Consider the following 21,159-nt stretch of genomic DNA (forward strand, 5'->3'; position numbering starts at 1 on the left):
CAACAGGGATCCCAGAAAGGTTTAAAGCATGCTCTTCTTGCTCCTGCTCATCCGCCCCGGCACCATCCTCCTCTGACTCCTCATCAGACTCCTGTTGTTGACTTGTCTCAGATAGAGTAGCCCCCCCTGGGAATTCATCCAGCATTGCGACTTCCTCATCTTCCCGCTCCTGCTCCTCCACAGCCTGATCAATGACACGACGCAATGCACGCTCCAGAAAGAAGGCATAAGGTACCATGTCACTGATGGCGCCATGGCTGCGACTGACCAGTTTGGTGATCTCCTCAAATGGCCGCAGAAGTCTGCATGTGTCGCGCATGAGCAGCCACTGGCGCGGTGAAAAAAAACCCAGCTCCCCAGAACCGTTTCTTTCGCAGAGTTCATACAGGTAGACGTTAACTGCACGTTTCTGCTGGAGCAGCCTATCAAGCATATAGAAGGTTGAGTTCCATCGCGTCGGGCAATCGCAAATAAGACGTCTGACCGGCAGATGGTGTCGCCGCTGAATGTCAGCAAGGCGAGCCATGGCCGTGTAAGATCTTCTGAAATGGGCCGAGATTTTCCTTGCCTGCCGCAAGATGTCCTGGACCCCAGGGTATTTGACAAGGAATCGCTGCACGACCAAGTTTAAGACGTGTGCCATGCACGGCACGTGCGTGATTTTGCCCTGTTTCAATGCGCTAAGCAGATTGGCACCGTTGTCACACACCACTTTACCAACTGTCAAATTGAGCGGTGTTAGCCACTCATCTGCCTGTGAACGCAAAGCTGAAAGGAGTGCCGGGCCAGTGTGGCTCTTTGCTTCCAGGCACAACAGACGCAGCACGGCATGGCAACGTCTCACCTGGCATGTGGAATAGGTTCTGGGGAGCTTGGGCGGTGCAGTGGAAGAGACGCTAGCAGCGGAAAAGGAGGAGGCAGCTGAGGAGGAGAGGGAGGAGGATGGAGTAGGAGGAGGAGAAGAAGAGTCAGGCCTGCATGCAATCCGTGGCGGTAAAACCAAATCTACACGGGTGCCACGGGTTACATGCTTGACGGCCGTCAGAAGGTTCACCCAGTGGGCAGTAAAACTGATATACCTTCCCTGCCCGTGTTTGCTAGACCACGTGTCTGTGGTCAGATGTATCTTGGCACCGACACTGTGTGCCAGAGATACATTCACTTGCCGCTGAACATGGCCATATAGCTCTGGGATGCCCTTCTCTGAGAAATACTTCCTTCCTGGGACCTTCCATTGTGGTGTTCCAATGGCCACAAATTTGCGAAAGGCCTCCGAGTCCACCAGTTTATATGGCAGTAGTTGGCGGGCTATGAGTTCTGACAAGCCAGCCGCCAACCGTTGGGCAAGAGGGTTATCCGGCATCATCATTTTTTTACGCTCAAACATTAGGCCCACGGAAGCCTGCCTTTTTGCAGAAAAATGTGAGCTTGGCGTGATGGAAGGTGGAGTGGAGGACAATTGTGAGGAGAGAGGAGAAGGAGAAGTAGAAGACGAGGCTGGACGGTGAGAGCCTGCAGTGTGGCTTTGTGTGTTCCGTTGCTCCCACTGGGCTCGGTGATGGCTGCTCATGTGCCTTCTTAAGGCGGTCGTCCCTAGGTGAGTATTGGGCTTACCGCGACTAACGCGTTGACTGCAAAGATTGCAGATGGCAACGCTATTGTCAGCAGCGGACACGTTAAAAAAAGCCCACACTGCGGAGCCATGTGCCGGTGTCCTGGGAGCGCCAGATGTGACCGTACATGGTCGATGACTCGCTCCTGATACATTTGCAGTCTGCTTTGTCCCTGCTGTGCAATGTAAGTCATTGCTGCTTCTCCTCCCTATCTGCTGGTCCATATCTCCCTCTGAACTCCCCTCCTCTTCCTCTCTTGTGGGCACCCACGTGACATCACTAGACACGTCATCATCAACGTCACCTTCCCCACCGCTATAAGTAGAGATCTCGGAGTAGGCAGCAACACCGGGGACCAACCTCCTCCTTGGGCTGATCTGGGTACTGGCGTCAGACTGCTGAGTAGCGCTTGTTGCTACCTCCTCTTCCTGATCCAATACCAAGAGTGGCTGCGCATCAGAAATGTCCTCTTGATATGGATCGGAAAATAATTCCAGTGACTCAAGCGGAAGGTATGTGGTGGTGGTGGTGGTGGTCGTGTTGTTGGTGGTAGTGTCTTTGGGGGTGCACATAGCAGAGAGTGAAGAAGAGGGTGCAGATCGAGAGGATGAGGAGGGTGCAGAAGAGTAAGGCTGAGCGAGCCACTCAACCAAGTCTGGTGCATCCTTTAAAGTAATTGAACGCACCTTCTGCAACTTCCCACTTTGGCTCAAGCCTGTTGCTCCTGCCCTACCCCTACCACCCCTGCGGAAGGGCCTGCCTCTTCCTCTGCATGTCATTTTTTAAATGACCCTGTGACAAAACTCTTAGTCCCTATACCGCTGAAGGACTGCTGCAGTATAGGTGAGCGGTCAGCAGTGGTGCACGTCAACCCTATCTATTGTGGACCTATAGCGGTCCTTACAGAACAGCAGACTGTACCGCACTCAAGCCTATGTACCGTAGCACCCTATACCAAGTTACCAGTCCTTATAAGAACTTTTGTGGACCAAGCAGGTTGTGTATTAGTGTTTAGCAGACTGTACGTCAGTCCCTATACCGCTGAAGGACTGCTGCAGTATAGGTGAGCGGTCAGCAGTGGTGCACGTCAACCCTATCTATTGTGGACCGATAGCGGTCCTTACAGAACAGCAGACTGTATCGCACTCAAGCCTATGTACCGTAGCACCCTATACCAAGTTACCAGTCCTTATAAGAACTTTTGTGGACCAAGCAGGTTGTGTATTAGTGTTTAGCAGACTGTACGTCAGTCCCTATACCGCTGAAGGACTGCTGCAGTATAGGGCAGCGGTCAGCAGTGGTGCACGTCAACCCTATCTATTGTGGACCGATAGCGGTCCTTACAGAACAGCAGACTGTATCGCACTCAAGCCTATGTACCGTAGCACCCTATACCAAGTTACCAGTCCTTATAAGAACTTTTGTGGACCAAGCAGGTTGTGTATTAGTGTTTAGCAGACTGTACGTCAGTCCCTATACCGCTGAAGGACTGCTGCAGTATAGGGCAGCGGTCAGCAGTGGTGCACGTCAACCCTATCTATTGTGGACCGATAGCGGTCCTTACAGAACAGCAGACTGTACCGCACTCAAGCCTATGTACCGTAGCACCCTATACCAAGTTACCAGTCCTTATAAGAACTTTTGTGGAACAAGCAGGTTGTGTGTTAGTGATTAGCAGACTGTACGTCAGTCCCTATACCGCTGAAGGACTGCTGCAGTATAGGTGAGCGGTCAGCAGTGGTGCACGTCAACCCTATCTATTGTGGACCGATAGCGGTCCTTACAGAACAGCAGACTGTACCGCACTCAAGCCTATGTACCGTAGCACCCTATACCAAGTTACCAGTCCTTATAAGAACTTTTGTGGACCAAGCAGGTTGTGTATTAGTGTTTAGCAGACTGTACGTCAGTCCCTATACCGCTGAAGGACTGCTGCAGTATAGGGCAGCGGTCAGCAGTGGTGCACGTCAACCCTATCTATTGTGGACCGATAGCGGTCCTTACAGAACAGCAGACTGTACCGCACTCAAGCCTATGTACCGTAGCACCCTATACCAAGTTACCAGTCCTTATAAGAACTTTTGTGGAACAAGCAGGTTGTGTGTTAGTGATTAGCAGACTGTACGTCAGTCCCTATACCGCTGAAGGACTGCTGCAGTATAGGTGAGCGGTCAGCAGTGGTGCACGTCAACCCTATCTATTGTGGACCGATAGCGGTCCTTACAGAACAGCAGACTGTACCGCACTCAAGCCTATGTACCGTAGCACCCTATACCAAGTTACCAGTCCTTATAAGAACTTTTGTGGACCAAGCAGGTTGTGTATTAGTGTTTAGCAGACTGTACGTCAGTCCCTATACCGCTGAAGGACTGCTGCAGTATAGGGCAGCGGTCAGCAGTGGTGCACGTCAACCCTATCTATTGTGGACCGATAGCGGTCCTTACAGAACAGCAGACTGTACCGCACTCAAGCCTATGTACCGTAGCACCCTATACCAAGTTACCAGTCCTTATAAGAACTTTTGTGGAACAAGCAGGTTGTGTGTTAGTGATTAGCAGACTGTACGTCAGTCCCTATACCGCTGAAGGACTGCTGCAGTATAGGTGAGCGGTCAGCAGTGGTGCACGTCAACCCTATCTATTGTGGACCGATAGCGGTCCTTACAGAACAGCAGACTGTACCGCACTCAAGCCTATGTACCGTAGCACCCTATACCAAGTTACCAGTCCTTATAAGAACTTTTGTGGACCAAGCAGGTTGTGTATTAGTGTTTAGCAGACTGTACGTCAGTCCCTATACCGCTGAAGGACTGCTGCAGTATAGGGCAGCGGTCAGCAGTGGTGCACGTCAACCCTATCTATTGTGGACCGATAGCGGTCCTTACAGAACAGCAGACTGTACCGCACTCAAGCCTATGTACCGTAGCACCCTATACCAAGTTACCAGTCCTTATAAGAACTTTTGTGGACCAAGCAGGTTGTGTATTAGTGTTTAGCAGACTGTACGTCAGTCCCTATACCGCTGAAGGACTGCTGCAGTATAGGGCAGCGGTCAGCAGTGGTGCACGTCAACCCTATCTATTGTGGACCGATAGCGGTCCTTACAGAACAGCAGACTGTACCGCACTCAAGCCTATGTACCGTAGCACCCTATACCAAGTTACCAGTCCTTATAAGAACTTTTGTGGAACAAGCAGGTTGTGTGTTAGTGATTAGCAGACTGTACGTCAGTCCCTATACCGCTGAAGGACTGCTGCAGTATAGGGCAGCGGTCAGCAGTGGTGCACGTCAACCCTATCTATTGTGGACCGATAGCGGTCCTTACAGAACAGCAGACTGTACCGCACTCAAGCCTATGTACCGTAGCACCCTATACCAAGTTACCAGTCCTTATAAGAACTTTTGTGGAACAAGTGAGTTGTGAATGTTTAGCAGACTGCAGCAGAAGGGCAGCAGTCAAGTATAATATCCTTTCTATATTTGGAAGAAAGAATATTATACATGTACAAGCCTATTACTGTACCACTGATACCAGTCCTGAAAAGAACCTTTGTGGAACTAATAATAACAGCAAGTCTTTAAAATTACCCTCACTGCCTGACAACACTGCTTCCTTCCTGTCCCTATACAAATTGGCAAAAAAAGAGAACGATTAGTGGTTACTGGAACAGCTCTTTTGTGGACCTTGATAGTAACAGCTAATGATGATGATGATGATGATGATGATGAAAGACTAATCTGGCTGTCCCTGTAGCATACACCGTCCTTTCCCTTTCTCTAAACTAACAAAAGACACTCAGGCTGCTGCAAGAATCAGCAGCACAGCAAACCTATCAACACCTAACACCTATACCAGTCCTGAAAAGAACTTTTGTGTACCAAATAGCTAGTGGTTTATCTCTCCCTACTCCACACAGGAACCTGTCCCTATCTTAACAGAAGAAAGAATGTAAAATGGCCACCGGATCGGGTGTATTTATAGGTTAGGGGGAATGTACAAGTGTCCATGTGCTGTCATGTCTCAATTGGCTGTCCTGTATCACATGATAAACGTGTCACCAAAGGTTAAAGTTCTTGTATACATTAAACACGTAAGTCCGCCGCGGCGAACGACGGAAAAAGGCGTTCGAACGTGCGGACCGCGAATGTCGGAAATTCGCCGCGAAACGACCGCCGGGCGAACCGTTCGGCCATCACTAGGGGGGAGTGTTCTGACAGGGAGCAGAGAGAGATCACTGTTACTGATCACTAGGAACAGCAGATCTCTCTCTACTTCCCTGACAGAACGGGATCTGTCTGTTTACATTGACAGATCCCCATTCTGGCTCTCTAAGCCCTTGTACACACATTCCAGATTTTGTCCGACGGATTTTGGCCGAAACTGGTGTTGCATAGACACGGTCGGACAAAGTTGTCGGAAAATCCAATCATTCTGAACGTGATGACGTTTTTTCGTTACGACAGGACTACGTTCAGGCTAGTAGCCAATAGCTTTGGTCTAGGAATTTGATCTGAGCATGCGTGGCACTTTGCCCGATCGGAATCCTCTACAAACGATTGGACAAAGTCTGATCGGATCATGTTGTCGGAAAATTTTATAGCCCAGCTCTAAAACTTTGTTGGCCGGATATTCCGATGGAAACAGTCCGATGGAGCCCTCACATGGTCGGATTATCCGACAACACGGTCCGACCGGACATTTTCATGTCGGAATGACCGACCATGTGTACAAGGGCTAAGGAGTGACCGTGGGTGGACGGTGGACATCGCCCCGTCCTTTCTCCCACGGGGGGATCACCGCATTCCTGTACGTTTCCCACGTGCAGGGTGGGGTTGGTTCGCCCCACCAAAATATTTATTATATATATTGAGCACCAGCCGCCACTGATAACAATGCTGCACTGCTCCTGAATTCAGAGCAGAGTTGCCACTCTCTTGTAGGCTGTGCTGTCAGCTTCCACTACAGTGGGATAAGATGCTTCAGGGGGCGCGGCTATCAGCATTAACACTCCTGATTCACAAGCCTGTAGCTTGCCAACCAGCACCTGACTGCACCAAGCCCTGCCCACTGCTTTCTGCTTTGACAACACCAACCCTACCACTGTGAGCTGCAGTGTCTGGGAAGAGCAGCATGTGAGGCACAAATAAATGAGGATTTGGATTAGTCAGGGAAGGTAAAGGAAGCTTTTTTTTACTTTCAGAGTCTCGTGCATCACATAGTAATTAAATTTGGGACCTGTTTAGATTGTCATACAGGAGCCTTTAGATGAAATTTAAACCCTGGAAAGCAGGTACTGTAAGTGAAACTAATCTGCCAGAGCCTACTGCCCAATAATACATACCAGGCGTTTCTTGGGTCGAATCAGTGGGCGGTTCTGTCCATTCATTTTGTGATAAAGCCCGCAGGCATTGCACAGATAATGGCCACTAATATCCCGTCTCCATAGTGGGGTCACTGTAGCGCCACAATTCACACACTCGCGATCCTCTGCAGACAAAAGGCATTCATCAGTTTCAGGCTTAATAAAACTGGTTGCTTGTTATCTAAAAGCACTCTTAAATTGTGTCTATGCATCTAAATTCATGTCCAGCTAATTGTGCTCCTCTGCTTTGTAGCAATAGATACTAACTGAAGTTGTTGAAGATACAATTTCTGAAAAAAATAGCGCTTTCAACTCTCTCCAGTACCTGTGACAGTGCTGGGACAAGGTCTTCTAGAGCCCAGAGGCCAAGATGGCAGCTCCCTTGGCTGAAAATGATAGGAAGGTTTACTTCCACTTTAAAGGGGTTGTAAAGCGAATTTTTTTATTTTTTTAAAATAACAAACATATTATACTTACCTCCACTGCGCAGCTCGTTTGCACAGAGTGGCCCCAAACCTGGTCTTCTGGGGTCCCTCAGCGGCTGTCTCGGCTTCCTTCCGCAAGTACTTCTCACATTCATGCGAGCTCCCTCACATGGTGAGAAGCACTTGCGGGTACGCTCCCTTGATACAGCAGGCAGCTATAGCCGCTCGCTGTATCACTCGGCCCCAGCCCCCAGCGCGCTGCGTCATTGGATGTGATTGACAGCAGCATGAGCCAATGGCTGCGCTGCTTTCAAGCCATCCACTCTAGCCAATCAGCGGACAGGCTCAGCGGCGAAGAGGACTTCGGGGGTGAGCAAGGGACTTTCAAGGGGTCAGGTAAGTAAAACGGGCGGGGGGGGGGTTGGGGGCGCCGGCACTGTCAGATGTTTTTTCACCTTAACGCATTATAGTGAAAAAATATTTACCTTTACAACAACCCTTTAATGCATTCCCCCCATACTTACCTGAGTCCGAACTACTGTCAATCAAATCCAGTGACAAATCAGTGGAGGGGGGGGGGGGGGGTCAGGGCTGTGCTGCAATGTGTGTGTCAATAGACATACGCAGTGTGGCTTGGGGTTGAGCCTGTGCGAGTGCACCCACAGCAAGGGGGCTTGTTAGGGGGGTAGTCAACAGGGGGGGGGCCAGAAGCGCCGGGAGGGGGATCCCAGAAGAGGAGGATCAGGGTTAAACCATTACACAGAACAGGTAGGTATAACATGTTTATATATATACATACATATACATACACATACATTATATATATATATATATATATATATAATGTATGTGTATGTATGTATATATTTTAAAAAATCATTCTAAGAGCCAGATAATCACCAGCTCTGCCTCAACTCTGTACCTACTATTTATTTGAGACCCCTGGTCCAGAAACCCCTTCTCTGTAACTTCCTGCTCTTTTTGTTGTATCTTTAAAACGGAAACCCTTGGGGCAGGGAGGAAAGAGTGTGATGGTTGAACTACGTTGTGCAAAAAAAGTCATGAAAAGGAGGATAGCGCTGGATATAAACACACTGGAACGTCTAAGCATGATATAACTAGCATTTCCATTACATTGCGGCCTTCATGAAACCAAAGCCTTTTTAGGATAGTCTTACATAAATCGCTTTACATACAGGTTAACCTAAAAATTGTTAGATCAGTTTAATATGGAGAGTTGAAGGAGAAGTACCTAAGGTTGTTGTACAGGTTGCAAAATATAGACATTTTGTGACATAGTAGAGATTTTTTCCACAGATGGCACATACTAAATGGTGTGCTGGTTTTTAGTTTCTCTTGGGGAAGCTACCGTATGTGGTTTTTAATTAAAACTGCAGCATGTAGAGAAATGTACCGTTTTACGGTATATTTGGATCCATTTCTCCACTTCTAATGACCTCAGAGATTTTATCATCTGATGGTGGCTCAGTGACCGTGTCATCTCAGTCATCTAACAGTATGGAATAGAGAATCCTTCAGCAATTTATTAAACCTCTCCTGACAGTTGGCTTCAGTGCCACCCCCTGTTCGGTAGCTCTCTTGTCTTTCTTATTATTATTTTGGTCCTCAAGATCTGTTCCTGTTCTGATCTTCTGTCTCTGTCTTTTACTTTTTTCACTTCTCTTTGGACCACTTATGCCTCGTTTCCACTGAGCGGAACTGTTTGTTTTCGGTACAGTTTGGAAGGGTTAGAATGGTCCGCCCTATTCAGGTGAGTGTTTTCACTGCAAGCCGGACCGCCAGGGGCCATGCGGGGTTTAGAAAAAAATGCCTTTGATGTGAGCATTGACGTTTTTTCTGGCCGCCAATCAGTGGAATGTATTCTTTGATGCCAGTAGCTCCGCCCTAACAGTACCGTACCATTTTCTATGGCCCCACATCTGAAACAGGACCCTGAATGGTGCGGTATGGTTCGGTTGTATGGGCCGCTTTCATAATGGAAACACTCAACATAGCATACCGTACCGAACCAAACTAAACCGATCCACTCAGTGGAAACGAGGCATTAGTGGTCATTCTCCTCTTTCTATTCTTCTTTTTCTTATCTCTCTTTCTCTCTTATATTTTACTGTGCCATATCAACTTTTGCTATTATAGGCCTTGGCATTACTTATTCTACCACATGTACTTCCCAGATAGATATACAAGCAATATGCCAACCTAACTGTGAAGTATATATTCTAACCGGTAATTGTGTCTGCTCTTAATTGTGTAATATGCAAATTAAGACTGGGCGTCATGTTTTTGGACTTTTTCCTAACTTGAACTGGCCTTATTCTTATATTTCCTTGTTATTTTGTAAAACAATAAAGATATATTTGCCTTTAAAATTGCAGTATGTAAAATCTATTGTATGACACCACCATTTTAGGAACTAGGACCCAAAGATTTATTTTTTACTTTTCGGACCAGTTAGACCCTAATTGAACACTGTTATTGTTTGCCTCATCCTTTTTAATAATTTTCTAATCCCTTACTGGACAGTGTAGGTGTGATTATGGGTGGTATGGATACCTGATGTTTGGAATATGCTATTGTTGTAATTTTGCACTGTTCCTATGTATCCCATTGGAGGTAAAGCCTGACTTCCAGGACTCCTTGGCTCCAGGGTAAGAAGGTCATTACTCAAGGGGCTCATCCTTTCTGTCTTGAGGGTCTCCAGGAATTTGGGGCTCTCATCACGCTCAGTTGGAGGAACAGGGCTCAACAGGAAGGGAGCAGTAGAGTATAATGCAGAGGAGGGAAGCGGAGCCAAGTGGGAAGCCCCCGATGTATAGAGTGGGAATGCACCAGGACTTCTTCCATATGCAGCCAAGCTGTGTACAATTCCTGAGTTGCTTTCTGGCCAGTGAGAGGGGAATGTCTGGAGCACTGAAAGGCAAAAAGACAATAAATCAAAGCAACATTTAAAGTGGCTATTTGTATGCAAAAGCATATTTTTTTGTTTTGTTTTGGATAGAGTATAGAAGGGTTAGACCCTCTGTCAAGTTTTTATAACTCCAAAAAATGAGGTGTGGTGACGGTATTCAACTGGATTTAACCCTGTATGAACTTGACTTGATGGACACATTATTACTCACAGTAAATCCATAAATTGGACTTTATTATCACAATTATCATTTATATTGTAACTGATTAGCACTACTAATGTTATAGATGCATTTAGTTTTAAATGTTTTTTATAAAATTTAACAGAAATGTTTTTTTTTTCCAATGTGTTTGTATGCTATGACTATTAGTCTAATTTACTGTCCAGATGGATTCAGCGCACCAGTTTATTTAGCTTTTTTCCTATACATTTATCTATACATATATCAGTATCTTTCGGATGGTTCAGTGTTGTGGCCGGTATATTTCTTTTCCTCTAGCTCTGGTTCTTTTGTAGACCCTGATTGTGGGTTATGGACACCTAGGGCACCCAATGAACTTGCGACTAATCCTTCGCTATTATTGTGGTGCCCAATAGGGAACAGTTCCCCTTTAAGAGTGGCTATTGGCGACATCCAAGTTTAATATTTAATATATTTTTCAATGCATCTCCCACTTGAATTGAAAAAGCGGCGATTGTTGCTTCCCTCACTCAAGATGGTGATCGTGGTTTCATTGGGCTCTTGTTAGCCCATGTAGTGGACTGATCATTTCTGCGCATGCGCCCTGCAGAGAATGGTGCGATTTCCGGCGCACATTCTCGGCGCATGTGCCCTTGATACAGGGGCGCTGTTTTGGCGCCATTTCAGATGGACCTCCCCTAACTCCGACTGAGGGATGTTCCCATTGGCTGTCCGCGATCCGGCGGTGATGTCAGACACCGCCGGATCGGGAGGACTATAAGAGGGTGGCTTTGATGGCCGCTACTGTTTGATGCCGGCATTGTCATAGGTCAGCAGCTGCTAGCCTTGATCGATTGCCTTCGTTGTTGCTTTCTAGTCTTAACAGTTTTGCAACTACCAGGTAATTTTATGATTAGACAACTCCTAATTGTATCTGCACCTGCATTTTCGGGTGAGGATTGAGTTAAATGGACCCTTTTTTAGTTCATATACATTTCCCTAGATTTATACTTTTTTGTTTTGTTTCTTGACTTCAGTGAAAGAGTACTTTGTCCTGGCCACTTTGTTGTCAGAAATGAACAGATCTCCATTGTGGATTGGGGTGAGAATTTTGCTCTTCACCAGTGAACTGAGGATTCAATTAATAAATACTTTATAAAATAATGGTTGGGTACATTGAATTATATTTACAATTTTAATTTTTTCTCATTATTAGTTTTGAGTCACTTACTCTATATCCTCCTGCGGTCCCATAACACTAAAGGGGTCTTTGATTCAGATGTTTTGAGGTGATTCATACGGCCATTTACACTGGGATTTTTGTCCGAAGTGATTGCTGGATTATCTCAGCATTTTCAAATACTTTTTGACAGAATTTCAAGTGTTCCATCTTTAGTTATCTCTGGTGAGTTTTCCTTTGGACATATATATTTTTCATTATTGAAATTTATTGTATAATTTCATAATTATGATCTATATCTTATTGATTGTTACCAACATTATGTGCATGATTGCATATTTATGCAAACTACATGTAATTTAAATGTGTGTTGAAATCTTACTGTATTTTCTATTTCCAGTTGATCGAACCATATACCTGTAATGGAAATTTGTAGGTCCTGTATATAATTGTATTCTATTTTATATGTATTGCACAATGCCCTCACTGTGCACACAGCACTAATAATGTTTTCAGTACATGTTTTGCATTTTTTCGAGTCCTGATTAGAATTAGCCTGCCTATGTAACGCCCCTTGTTACCATAAACGTACAATTGTAATATTAATGTGATACCTACGTAATCATGTGTATATAAACCTTCAAATGCATCATAATAAAGGAGAACAGTTATTTGGAAAGATGCTGAGCGTATCTTTTGTATCTGTTCCCTACTGCAGTAGTTATTATTAATTTGGAACCACTAATCAATATGAGGATAGGAGTTGCCTATCTATAAAATATCCATTTCATACCTAAAACTCCTGAGTAAGCTCAAATGAGTGAAACATGTTGAGTGGTATCTATGGAATTTTTAGATAAACCAGCCCTTTCTGGAAATCTTCTATGCTTGATGTTTTTTTTTTTTTTAATGTCATATGAATGTATATTTTTTATTTGTCCCTTTTTCTAATAAAATTATCTTTTTATCAATATAGTATTGTAACTATCTACCTTTATTTGTGACACCATTAAAAGTCCCTGGGGGTTGGTTGACCCCAAGTCCAAGTTCATTTTTTTTACTAATGTTATAGTGTTTTCTGTAACATATTTTTGGGATTATTGATATATTGTTATAGTGGCTGCTTATGTTGTTTTGAGTCACCATTGTAAGATTCCATGAGCAACCTTGTTTGTTTGACTATTTCTTATTTATTAGATACGTTTTTATAACTGTATTTGTTCCTGCTGAGGAAATTCACTCTTCTTTTTGCCCTGATCATTATCAAAAAGACAAAAATCAAGGGAAAATTTAAACTGCCCTGTTCACACTGGCACTCAAAAACAGGCTAAACCAGAAACCCTAAAGAAGCACATACTAATATATAATTTTTAAGGTATCATACCAATTTTTTATTTTTTTTTACAAGTAATCAATTTTATTCAAAACATTCTATAAGAACGCTTTAAAAGAGAGGTTGGGAGAGAGGGAATGAAAAGTTATGTGCTTCCCCTAACTACTGGATTTACTGGTACTACATCCTTGGAAATTGATACATCATAAACCAGAAACCCTAAAGAAACATACTAGTATAGGATTTTTAACCACACCAAAAAATATTATATTTTTTCCAAATGCTTTAGCGTTTTCACCAGTAAAATGCTAATGTCGCGTACACACGACCGGAATTTTGGCCAGCAAAAGACAGATGATAGCTTTTCATCGGAAAATGTGTGTATGCTCCATCGGAATTCAGCTGGCCAAATTCCCGCCAGCAAAAATTTGAGAGCATGTTCTCAATTTTCCCAATGGAAAAACATTCTATCGGAAATTCCGTTCGTGTGTATGCAATTCCGACACGCAAAAACTCACTCATGCTCAGATTCAACTACGAGATGGAAGCTATTGGCTACTGGGTCTTGAACTTCCTTTTTCTAGTCCCGTCGTACGTGCTGTACGTCACCGCATTCTTGACAGTCCGAATTTGGTGTGACCGTGTGTATGCAAGACTGCTTTAGCGAAATCCCGTCGGAATTCCGTCTGGAAAACCATCAGAGGTTTTTCCGACCAAAATTCCGATCGTGTGTACGCGGAATTAGATGGGAGTTTCCACCCCCACAGTAGGGAGATTTCCTCCAATGTCCTGTTGTGTCTCCAAGACAAAGATGGATAAAGGTAACTCTGCCTAGGAGGACACAGATGACAAACTATAACCTGTGGTTTTAAACCATTCCCTGTGTATCTAACAAAAAAAATTAGGAGCACATTTAGGCCTTGTTCATGTGGCAGTAAAGAACAGGCATTGGCTTTGCATTGATAGTTTTCCAAAACCAATGCCTCTTCTTTACATTACTAGCAAACAGCTATTGCTTTGCATTGCATCACATCGATTTCGATCTTTCCTTCAATGTACTTATGGCTGGCAGCTTGCAAAGCTTCAAGTCAATGTAAGGTCACAGCAAATGTTTTCTAAATGCTCCTAGGATATTTGTCACATGTATTTGGCCCTATCCTTTGGGCTCTATCCCTATTCCCTTCCAAAAAAAACAGGCGTTTCCAAGAGATTCAGAAGTGGAGACCCAACAGGTACAATAATAGCTTGCCCAAAAGTATCTACCTGGAGAATGGCGGTATGCTGCGCCTGCTCGGGAGGTCACTGCTCCTCCATAATGTGATGGGCTACCTTCACTGCCACCCAAGCTGTAGAAGTAGTCGGGTTCTTCATTGCTGTGGTTCATCGTTGTGTCAGAGAACTGAGATAGAGGTTCCTGGCTGGTCAGGGGTGTGAAATCCATGACAGTGTCCTTGATGGGAATTCACGATTTGAATATACCTAGAAATGTTTAGAAATGTTAATCGTTTAACAAGCAGCCCTGGAGCGAGTATGTGTTCCAGTTTTGTTGAACCAAGGATTATAAAAAGCTGTCTTTGTCTCAGACCATGTATTTAGATGCACAATATAACACCAAAAGTATTGTGACACCCGCCATTACTTGGACATGAAATTTTAATGGCAACCCAGTCTTAGTCTGTAGGGTTCAATATTGAGTTGGCCCACCCTTTACAGCTATAATAGCTTCAGCTCTTCTGGGAAGGCTGTCCACAAGGTTTAGGAGTGTGTCTATGGTAATGTTTGACCATTCTTCCAGAAGCACATTTGTGAAGTTAGGCACTAATGTGGATGAGAAGGCTTGGCTCGCAGCCTCCGCTTTAATTCATCCCAAAGGTGTTCTATTGGGTTGAGGTCAGGACTTTTGTGTGGGCCAGTCAAGTTCCTCCACCCCAAACTCACTCATCCATGTCTTTATGGACCTTTCTTTGTGCACTGGTCCAAATCATTTGGTGGAGGGGGGATTATGGTGTGGGGTTGGTTTTCAGGGGTTGGGCTTGGCCCCTTAGTTTCAGTGAAGGGAACTCTTAAGACATCAGCATACCAAGTCATTTTGGACAATTTCATGCTCCCAAATTTGTGGGAACAGTTTGGTGATGGCCCCTTCCTGCTCCAACATGACTGTGCACCAGTTCACAATGCAAGATCCATAAAGACATGGATGAGCGAGTAAGGGGTGGAGGAACTTGACTGGCCTGCACCCAATAGAACACCTTTTGGATGAATTAGAGCACAGACTGTGAGACAGGCTTTTTGTCCAACATCAGTGCCTGACATCACAAATGCGCTTCTGGAAGAATGGTCAAACATTCCCATAGAAACACTCCTTGTGGACAGCCTTCCCAGAGGAGTTGAAGCTGTTATAGCTGCAAAGAGTGGGCCAACTCAATATAGAACCCTACGGACTAAAACTGGGATGTCATTAAAGTTCATGTGTGTCTAAAGGCAGGCGTCCCAATACTGTTGGTAATATAGGGGGTTATTTACGAAAGGCAAATCCACTTTTCACTGCAAGTGCACTTGAAAGTGCAGTCGCTATAAATCTAAGGGGTAGATCTGAAATGAGTGGAAGATCTGCTGATTTTATCATCCAATCATATGCAAGCTAAAATGCTGTTTTTTATTCTCTTTGCATGTCCCCCTCGGATCTACAGCGACTTTACTTCCAAGTGCACTTTCAAGTGCACTTGCAGTGCAAAGTGAATTTCCCTTTAGTAAATAACCCCCATAGTGTATATGATAAGTATAGCATTGTTTTTGTTTGTTTTATCTAAAAATGTCAAGATATGATAAAGTAATGCTATTTAAAGTCAACCAGTGGAAACAATAAACCTGCAAAAAACTAACAGCAGTAGGTGACAGCTGACAACATAAAGTGTCAACAGATACCATTTGCTTCCTCTAGTCCTGGCTGGGATCCCTTGGTTGGTATTTGCACAGCTATAGGAGGGAGGAGCTGTTTTACCTACCAAAGGATTTTTTCTGTCCATCCGTGCCTGAGATTTATACAACTTGCAAAACAACCATGTCCAGTAGGGCAGGAGACCTCATTTTTTCTGCTGCAGTTCAGAAACTCTTATACCGCGTACACATGATCAGACTTTCCGACAGACTTGGTCCAGCGGACCGGAATCCATCAGACAATTCGCTCATGTGTGGACTCCAGTGGACTTTTTTTCCCCACAAGTCAGATGGGCCTAGAAATAAAACATGTTTCAAATCTGTCTGACGGACTAAAAATCAGGAAAGTCCGGCCATGTGTACGCGACATAACAGGTCAAGTCACCATCTGCCCCTCAGCCTGGACAACCTCACTGGACAACAAATGAGAAGAAGTAGTTGGTGAACTCATCTCTCTGTCACTTTGCTCCCACCACCTCTTGCTAGCACATAAGCACTAGAGCAAAGCGAATTAACTCCCTTCCAGTTTGAGCTTTGTAGTAGGGTGAAAAAATTTAAATTCAGGTACATACACTGCTAACGTTTAATAATATACATCTGATGATGTATTAATAAATACAGATCTGCATTTACACGTGCCTGCAATTCAGCTATAACCAGCTTTCCCAGAATTCACCCTGTTTCTATCTGCTTCTGTTCTCCAGAGACTTGTTCCTTTTTCTAACCATGGTTTATTGGTGCATGTTGTGTCCCTTTTAAAGTCTATTGTTGAGACTTTCTCTTTCATAATGTTGAAACATTGCATGGTGCAGTACAGAACCTCAATGTCAGTCTTTGTTGGGTGGCACAAAGGTCAAAACTAAGCCGTTCATCTTTCTCTTTGAAGCTTCCTTTACCTTGCAGAATGTATAATGTAGACCAACAGTATGAATGAATTGATTTTGTTTTATTTTGTATCAAACCAGGATTTTGTGAAGGGCAAAACCCCCTTAAAGTGGTTGAAGCCCCTTATATATACCCAGTGAAGTGACTGTCCTCAGGTGATACACAGAGAGGAAACAAACCCTCCTACATAATTTGTACCTGTGTATCCACACCCCGTCTCTCTTTTACAGCCTTCTAAACACTCATTTTTCAAAGCATTTCTATGCTCCAGGAGGCAAGGGGCGGAGATCTGATGTCACGCACAGCACAGAGAGGAGATCAGAGTGTAATCTGATTCCTGAGTGGAGGGAAGGGGCACTCCGCCCTGTACACAGTCTCATAGGGAAACATGCACAGCTGAGCCTGTCAGTCAAATTTTGTGTGCTGGAGGGTGTGCAGGGCCATCCCCTGGTATTCTGGGCATAACCAGAAATGGAACCCCCTGGTGGTGGACTTTTGAGGCACGTACAACAACCAAATAAGTATAAACAGTTTATTAATTAAATAGACATAAAATCGTTTAAGATAATATGCAGGACATAATTGTGAAGGATCCAATCCCCCACACTCCGATTGAGTGCTTTCATCATATACCACTTCCTCCCAGCCTGAATATAGATATCAGATATTCCAACCGCTGTAGCCAGAAACAGAATTAACCTGAGCTAATTATCTTAATCAACACTCAGAATACTCTTACAAGCCAGACTAGACTCATTTACATTATACAAGACAACAGACAGGTGGCTGGAGTTCATGACATTAGCATCTGACAGTGTGTGTCCTAACAGCAATGAGACAACACACATTATATATACATATATACAGCATTGAATCTGACTAGCACAGATTATAGTGGGGTTCTCAATCACCCTGTGCCCCTTAAAATTGAGGGCCCATAATCAGTCGGCAAGAGGCTCACATTCAGTCCTCTCAAAAAGCCTGTGTCCCGGCTAGGTCTGTCACAATAATGATCGACAATATAAAGTGCATTTGACTAGAATTTTACACCTATTACCCTACGTGTTTCACTGAAAGTCTCCTTCTTCAAGGGTAAAGGTGAAGCACAAAATATAATTAGATCAAAAATACACCATTGCAAAGATATTCCATAGTATGTATTAATTAGAATTAGATCATTCAACAGCATTTATCTGCGGAATGCTTGATGGACAGTCACACTTATCTTAAAGCTCTCCTATAAGTTGCTACAAAATATTTCTACTGTGAAGTACACAATAAACCGGTTGCTACTCTAACTTCCTTTAAGAGCCAAGCGTCATCTCCCCTCAGTGTTTCTCTCAGCTTACCCAGCGGCTGCCCATCTTTTTGGGGTAATTTAAGAGCTTGGCTGCCTACTGACAGCAAAACACATTGAAAAGCCACTTTAATAATTTTCATCTTTGGGAGCCTTGGAGATTAGGAGACCACCCACTTTGTCCATATCGCTCTATTTGCTTTTAATTAATACATATTATGGAATATCTTTGCAATGGTGTATTTTTGATCTAATTATATTTTGTGCTTCACCTCTACCCCTGAAGAAGGAGACTTTCAGCGCTTCCGAAGCGCGTAGGAGATGGATGTAAAATTCTAGTCAAATGCACTTTATATTGTCGATCATTATGTCTTGCATATTATCGTTCCATGATACGATTTTATGTCTATTTAATTAATAAATTATTTATACTTGTTTGGTTGTTGTACGTGCCTCAAAAGTCCACCACCGGGGGTTCAATTTCTGTGAACTTTATTATCGGATGTGGCACAACAAATGCAAGGATCTGCCGGTCTATACAATTTCTCACCTGTTAGAAGGGACTAATGCAGATAACAAAGGGAGGTGAGAGTAGACAGCAGCCACACTAGGTGCTTTGGATTGAGGAAGGTACACACTATAGAAGGATAAGTTTTGTTCATCTTTGATTGCATGGGTTTACAACCACTTTAAGCCTCGATAGCTCAAAGGGAATACTGTGATAATATTGTGGAAACTCTTATGGTTCATCCTTTAACTGTCCTACCTAGTGAGTTAGTGACCTTGAGCTGTTTTGCTGTCAAGGTTGTATTGCAATGTTCCCATTGGGGAGGCTTCTCCTTATCCACTGTCATCAGTGGGTGAGGACAAGAAGCAAGGGAAGAATCTCTCAGACGGGAGTTGGGTTACTAAAACTGGAGAGGGCAAAATCTGGTGTAGTTGTGCATGTTAGCCAATTTGCATCTAACCACAGCTTGTTCAATTAAGCTTTGACAATAAAACTTGGAAACTGATTGGTTTCTATGCACAGCTGCACCAGATTTTGCACTCTCCAGTTTTAGTAAGTCAACACCCGAGGCCCGGTTCACACTGGTGCGACATACTTTGGGAGCACATGTCGAATGACGTGTACAAATCAATGGTTCCCTATGAGAGCTGTCTTAACTGGTTCGGCACAAGTCGGTCTGACTTTAGAAAAGGTTCCTGCACCATTTTGGTCTTACTTTGGTCTGTTTTCAGCCCATTTAATATCATTGATGTCAGATCAAGGTCGAATCCTTGTCCTAACCATCCGACTTGTGACATGCGACAAGGTGATTACAGCAGCAGGATAGGAATTTATGTCACACTGGGATTGTTTTTTGTTGTCTTGATTGATCAAAGGACAAGTGAGACTATCTCAAAGTCGGAGAAAAAATCGTATCTTGTTCATTCAAGTCAGATGGAAGTAGGGCCGATGTAGGACCCATGTTGCAGGGAAAAGTAGGATGACAGTCTAAAGGCCGTACACGTGATCTGACTTCTTGACAACAAACATGCAAATTAGCTGTTTTGGAGCACCATCCGACAGTGTGTACGCTCCATTGGACAAACTTGTTCGGTTTTTCTCAGACTTTTGTTGGGTGTGCGAACGGACAAACTTTTTTGACAATATGAGTCCGATGGAGCAAAGTCCAATCGTGTGTACACAAAACCATCAGACTTTTTGTACAAAGTACAAACACGCACGCTCAGAACCAATTCAAAAGATCAGACAACAATACAGAAGTTGACCAAAGGTGTAATTGAACGTCCTCTTTTGAAGTGTCGTTGAAACGTCACTACGTTCGTGTTTGTTGCCTAAAAAGTCAGATCGTGTGTATGCAATACAAACTTACGGCCAACGCCCTTTGTAAAAAAGTCCACGGGAAAGTTCGTACAAAGTCCGATTGTGTATATGAGGCTTTACAACAGTCGTGTTGTACCAGTGTGAACCCAGCCTTATGCCAAGTACACACGATTGGACATTCCGACAACAAAATCCATGGGATTTTTTCTGACGGATGTTGACTCAAACTTGTCTTGCATACACATTGTAACACAGCGTTGTTGAAAATTCTGAATGTCAAGAACACAGTGACGTACGACGAGCCGAGAAAATTGAAGTTCAATAGCCAGTGCAGCTCTTCTGCTTGATTCCAAGCATGTGTAGAACTTTGTGCTTCGGAAATTGTGTACACACTATCGGAATTTCCGACAACGTAAATTGTTGTCCAAAAATTTGAGATCCAGATCTCAAATTTTGTGTGTCGGAAATTCCGATGGAAAATGTCCGATGAAGCCTACACATGGTCAGCATTTTCGACAAAAAGCTCCCATCAAACATTTTCAGTCGAGTTTAGTCTACACCAGCACTCAGCAAAAAATCCCTATTGCTATTTACTATATCATTCTGCCTTAAACGGAAGCCTGGCCTAATCCAGGTGCTGCAGGCCCATTGACCATCATTGTTCCCTCCAGTACTCCCCTTTTGGCTTTAAAAAATCGTTTCACTTTGTTGAGTGAACAGTGCAGTGACTCACGGCTTTTAAAATAAAAGGTTGGTGGTAACAGAATCCATATTTTTATTAGGATATTTCTCCTTTAATGTCAAGCTTCAGAGGGTCTATGGCACATACTAAGCCTACAGTCTGTTCCCAACATTATCCTGTATGTCCGCTGTCCATGGTGCTGAACAGTCCTAAAAGTGGGAATATACAGTACAGTATAATGGAAATAAAGTCCCACTACACATAGATTACAAGCTGTTATTGATAAAGAGCGTTTATTAACCTTCATGGATACTTATGTAAAAGTTTCAGGACCTTATCAAACCTCGGTATATTTAAAAAATGGATTTTGGAATAATGGAAATGCAAAATAATGCCTTAAAATTATAATTGACAGAATTCACTAAATGCAAATCATTTTGCACTTTCTCCTTTTTTTTTTGCGATATTGAAGCATCTAATGTGGAGCTCAGGGTCTGACAAAAGCCC

The 21,159-nt window shown here is 43.9% G+C and overlaps 1 protein-coding gene across 1 annotated transcript in view; it reads right to left on the reverse strand.

Annotated features, from left to right (window-relative positions):
• GATA1 (GATA binding protein 1) overlaps window positions 1–21,159 on the reverse strand; it is an 80,875-nt gene that overhangs the window by 12,035 nt on the left and 47,681 nt on the right. Inside the window, exons 2-4 of the mRNA XM_077476325.1 lie at window positions 14,287–14,502; window positions 9,975–10,331; window positions 6,955–7,100 (exon numbers count right to left, since the gene is read on the reverse strand). Of these exons, the coding sequence (XP_077332451.1) occupies window positions 6,955–7,100; window positions 9,975–10,331; window positions 14,287–14,464 (681 nt within the window). The 5' untranslated portion in view covers window positions 14,465–14,502. The remainder of the gene's footprint in view (window positions 1–6,954; window positions 7,101–9,974; window positions 10,332–14,286; window positions 14,503–21,159) is intronic.

This window comes from Lithobates pipiens, unplaced genomic scaffold (genome assembly GCF_037356315.1).
Source record: "Lithobates pipiens isolate NorthernLeopardFrog02 unplaced genomic scaffold, aLitPip1_a1.2 Scaffold_1, whole genome shotgun sequence".
Lineage (NCBI taxonomy): Eukaryota > Metazoa > Chordata > Amphibia > Anura > Ranidae > Lithobates > Lithobates pipiens.